The sequence below is a fragment of the Limulus polyphemus genome, unplaced genomic scaffold (genome assembly GCF_000517525.1).
Source record: "Limulus polyphemus unplaced genomic scaffold, Limulus_polyphemus-2.1.2 Scaffold1003, whole genome shotgun sequence".
Taxonomy (NCBI): Eukaryota; Metazoa; Arthropoda; class Merostomata; order Xiphosura; family Limulidae; genus Limulus; species Limulus polyphemus.
This window is the reverse complement of record NW_013666613.1, coordinates 229,966-235,331: the sequence shown is the minus strand read 5'-3', so window position 1 is coordinate 235,331 and position 5,366 is coordinate 229,966. Positions and strand designations below refer to the sequence as shown.

The 5,366-nt window shown below is 29.4% G+C and overlaps 1 protein-coding gene across 2 annotated transcripts in view; it reads left to right on the top strand.

Moving 5' to 3' along the window:
• LOC106461645 (rab3 GTPase-activating protein non-catalytic subunit-like) overlaps positions 1 to 5,366 on the top strand; it is an 80,451-nt gene that overhangs the window by 70,077 nt on the left and 5,008 nt on the right. For both annotated transcript variants that reach the window (XM_022388648.1, XM_013921485.2), the window contains exons 28-31: positions 1,392 to 1,466; positions 2,461 to 2,685; positions 3,479 to 3,838; positions 4,435 to 4,587. In XM_022388648.1, the coding sequence (XP_022244356.1) occupies positions 1,392 to 1,466; positions 2,461 to 2,685; positions 3,479 to 3,838; positions 4,435 to 4,587 (813 nt within the window). The remainder of the gene's footprint in view (positions 1 to 1,391; positions 1,467 to 2,460; positions 2,686 to 3,478; positions 3,839 to 4,434; positions 4,588 to 5,366) is intronic.

The window sequence follows — 5,366 nt, the reverse complement described above, 5'->3', positions numbered from 1 at the left end:
TTATGCATCAGAAAATTGTCAAATTTCACATGTGAAATCTCTATGACCTCCAAATAATTATCAAACGTTTTTTTTAAAAAAACTATAATTTATCTGTTATTTTCACTATTGTTGTATGGGTTTGGTCGATTCGACTGATCTCGTAACCATGATAAAAAATTAGGAAATAGATATAAATTACACTTTTTTCATTTTAAATTACTACAGATTATAACATAAAACCACAAATGTTTAATCTAACTAGCTTAAATTTCATAATATTATACGTATATAAAAATTTATTATTTTTCTTTTATTGACCTTTCAACAGTGTCTGACTAATATTACAGAAGTTGAATGCTGTGGCACACATGCACTTATATTACTATATCCAAGAATATAAACCAGTCACATTTCAGTTATAATACATTATATATCTATATGCATTATTGCTATTTACAAATAAGTTCTTAAATTTCAGTTAATATTTTTAAAACATAGAACAGTAAAATAAAGAAGTATAGAAAACAGTTATCTCTTCTACTTATGAACTTTGTACTTGTTTGCTGCTTGCCTTAAGTTGCTAAGCCTTATCAAATTTTGCAAGTGAAGGATGTAAAGCAAAATAATGTTTTTAGGTTTTATATATATATGCATTTTGAAATATCAAAAAATCATAAATTATTATATCAATACCATAGAATTCCAATGTAATTTATCAAGCTTAGTAACTAAACTGTATTTGGGTCTAAAAATATGATTTTTTGAGCTCACTGATGTCTTACCACTTGAAATCTAGCATGAAAAGAAAGAGTTTCCCATGCAAATACTTTGCAGAGGCTGAGAAAATCACTAGGGAAATATTCTGAGCTTTCAATTGGTTATACACATGTCATTGGGTAAAGTAAGTGTATATAAGCAAAAGTGGGGCCACTTTGGTTGATTCAATAAATATATTAATATATCAGAAAATAGGAAAGATAGGAGGTTTGTATCTTATATTCTAGCTTATCAATATTGTTAATTTGAGTATCTAATTCATAAGAAACTATAGACTTTGTATTTGGACATCACAAACATCTAATTTGAACCAAAGCTGTATTCAACATACCATGTGACACACAAAAAATCAATATTTAGGATTTTTTTAATATTTACTTTTAAATAAAATTAACTCGTATAATACTAAAATTTGAATTATAATCTACAGCTTGATAACCAAACTTATTGACATACATTCATAAAATAGTAGTTCAATAAAATTTTGAATGTGAGTCTACAAATGTGATGACATGGCCTTTGACCCGTGTCGGTAGGATTAATCTTGACCAAGTTCTTTGAAACTTCAAATTGATGATTTGTATCTGATTGACTGTGTGTAATCTTCCAGAATGATGTTTATTTTTTTTCAGGAATTGAAAATGAGTGACATATATATTGAAAAGTTTCTAGACTTCTGTTGTCAATTGTTGTGTCATGTTTTAGAGGTTAGTATCAACACTGTTTAAAAAGGAATCAGCAAGATACATTACATATCTTTTAAATAAAAATGCTTAGTTATATTTCTTTTGTGAACTCTTTTGTTTTAAAGAGAAAAAGTGTCACAGTTATTTAGCTCCAAAGTTAAACCACTAGGCTTCCCTCAGTATAATTTTTTCAGTGAATGATACATCAATGAAAGAGTTTAACTTGTTATTATTAAACACTACTTTATAAAGAGTTTTGCTGTAAGTCACTGATAGGTTGGTGTTATCTATTAGAACAGAAAATACAATACATGATTTTTGTTAAGCATATTAGTCAGTTTTGAAGCAACTTTAAGTTTATATTATTACTTGTATGTTAAAAAAGATTATAAAAACATACTAAGACTTAGAGAGGTGTTAACATATTTTCAAGTATGTATATAGTTTTTACTCTTATTAATTATTTTTATTGGAGTATTTAGGAACTTAAATTCTGGTTATTGATGACAGAGCACACTAGACTTATAATATTTAACCAAGTCACTTTTGTTTACTATATCTGCTATTATACTAAATTGATGAATCCGTGATGCTATGAAGTTTGGCTTCTTCTAACCTTTGTAGCATTTACATTATCAAGAATTTAACTATGTGCAAATTCCTAATGTAATGATAAATTCATGATTAAATCAGAGATCAGAACATATTTAATAAAAAATTTTCTAAATTAATTATAATAACTAAGGTCTAAGTTAAATACATTAAAATACAATTTGAGAGATGTATTATTTTCAGGCTTTAATGCCTTTGTTTTTGACTTATCTGATTTTCAGAGAAACATGATTACTTGAATCGCATACAAGAAATATTTTCTTTAATTCAGTGTCTCTTCATGTTATTATAAATATATATTTTAGTCTATTTTTGCTTAAGTAAATACCTAACTTTCAAAATAATGTACCATGGCTTTAGTTAAAGTATTTATTTTAACATAACTTTTTGTTTTTTTATCCAGACAAACATGGTTTCTGAATCTGAGCCTGTCCCCTTGTTTCCTGTAGAAGAACTTCTTCAGGGTCAAGAAATCCATGGTCAGACTCCATTAGTAACCCTTGCCCTTGGTCAGAAATCTTCTAATTATAAATTGGTTGACCATCACCTCCATTTAGCTACAGCCATGTTAATGGTCATTAGCTTCCAACTTAAGTCTGTTAGAATTCTGTCCATGTATGATACTATGGTAATAATTTTATACTGTTATACTACCAGACCTTTATAGACGTAAAAAAATAGGATTGTTTTGTTCTATTTTATTGCACTTAAAAATCCTTTCTAATCTTAATGGTAAAGATCTTTCAAGAGTAGATGTGTTTATTTTGACTACTAGTAAGGACTTTGTCATAGGATTTGAGAATACTCTTACATAAGGAAAAAAAGCATGGGTTATACTTTTAAGTTGTTTGAAGAAAAATCAATTTTTTATATGCATAAGGGTCAAACAATCTATAATTTGTATAATATAATAATACTTAGTTTTTGTCTGTCCTCAAAATGTGCGTGCACCTTAGTATCAAATCTGCATCTGTGTACACTTCATGTCAATGGACGTAAATATACTTTAGTAGATGTTTTGTACAACAACATATTAAAAACTTATCAAAGTTTTTAAAAAGGTCTAATGTTAGGTCCTAGAATAACATTATAAGTTTATTTATTGATAGTATTAAGTACAGTAAAATTTAGGCCTAACCAAAGCAAAAAATGCACACAAGTTACAGTGTTAATTTATCTCTTTATAGACTGTTCTTAACTAATGTTAGGCTTAAGACAAGTGGACTTACAGATTTTTGTGTCTGCAAGTAGAATTCTTTCCTATTATTCTAGAAATTCTGTATTTAAAGAAGTACTATTGCAATAAAGATACTTTGACTAGAAACTTTTTGTGGGTCTCTGCTAGTTCATAATAATATAGAAAGTATATGGTATGAAAAAAATAGGAATTGCATTAACTGTTGATGTTTTTTTTGTGTTAGGGAAGAAATGCCTTTTTTCATGAACTTAATGGCAGTCATTCAATGAAATTAAATACAGAGGTGATTGACACACAATTAATGAGGGCTCGAACTCATTTCTTGCTTCGAGTAACTTCTGCCATTGCTGAAAGTGTTCCAGAATCCATACCAGATAACATGTCATTTCCAGTATCGTTGAGACTTTCCAGAACTAGCAGTCACTCTGGAATATGCATGAGTTCTCCTGGGCAATCTCATGCGAGTCGCTGGTTTGGTCGAACATTAGACCTAGCACGAGGTTGGAGAGTTAATGTAGATGAAGTGAGAAGACATTATGTTTGTGAACTATACTCTGGGGGATACGACTCTCTTGCTGAGGAAGTGAGTTGTTTTTCACATAAAGAATAGAATTAATCTTGTACTAGTTTATTTTCAGTCTCCTAGAATGTAACCAACCTTTTCAGTAAAACATGAGACTGAGGAGATAAAAAGATACTCTGTCTCTTTGTATTGAATTCAAATTATAAAGTTTTATTCATAGATCTCAAAAAAAATATCAGCCACATCTAAGTAAAGTACTAATTTTGTTTAGGACTTTAAACCCCACAAGTAACAGATGTAGCAGAAAAAAAAGGAAAACTTGTTGATTAAGACACATTAGAAATATAGATCATCACAAAGATACAAACATATGTAAGTAAAAGTAAGTTGTGTTAAACCATTTGAACATAAATTGTTTAGGACACTGATTAATTAAAAAAAAAGTAACTTTTATTTGTTTATTTCACATTAAGAGAGTGTAATGCCAAGTTTTTAATATTGTATAGAGTAGAACTGTTAATTATTCTATAAAGACTAGGACAATCTGTATTTTTGAAATTTACTTAGTAAAGACTTAACAAAACTCAAGTTCAGCAGTCAATGGATACATTTTCAGACAGGTATTTAAAAACTTTTGTAATTGTTGTGTTCTCTAGGCCATGACAGCTGTCACTGACCGTGTGTTACTAGGATCACAACTGCTCCTTTTGGCTGGTCAGAGAGTGAGACATGCAATTATTGGACTCACGGACACAGCAGAGAAGTTGGCTCAATTATCCCCAACACTGTCCTCTTGGCTAAAATCACTGGTATACACAACTTCTTAATCTGTTGTACTATGAATGTGATATTGAGTTAGTTGCAGTTTCTGTTACTGACAATAGTGTAGAAATATTTACTATGAACAAGTACCACATGGTACTATGGCACTGTTGCTGGATTATGTGGAAATGAATTAGTTGGTTATTGTTCATGAAGAAAAATAAAATTATAAAAGCATTATCATGACAAGAAAAAATGAATTAGTTTTAGTAAATAACATAAAAAATTGATGATGAACTGATGGTTTAACCAACTATACAATGAGAGACTGTGATGAGAGATTTTTTCCTGTCTTCCTCTATAATAGAGTAAAAACTGAATGAAATAACTTCCATCAGAGTAAAATTGTGTAAAGTAAAATAATGTTGGTGTAATTTTTTTTTTCATAAACATATAAACATTTAAAAAAAATTTCCAGAAGCTGTGGTACTTGGAAATGTAGGGAGTTGTATGTGGACTTAACCAGTTTCAATTTTATTGGCTAAATTGGTAAAGGAGAATATATACACCTGGAAAAAAGTTAAGCACCCCCAAATATTTTTTAGGATTGCTTATTGAAAATAAGGTTTAATTTTCATGATGTTGAGCAATGTTCATAATTTCAAACATAATTGAAAGGATGTGAGCGTTCAGGTGTGACATTTAAATCAGGCGCGTTTTTGCCCCACGTGCCACTTGCTCCCTTCTTCACGTCCAGTATGCATTATTTTCTCGTGCATCAAATCCGTATTTAAGTCCCAATTTTTCTGAATGCAAAATCATTTTA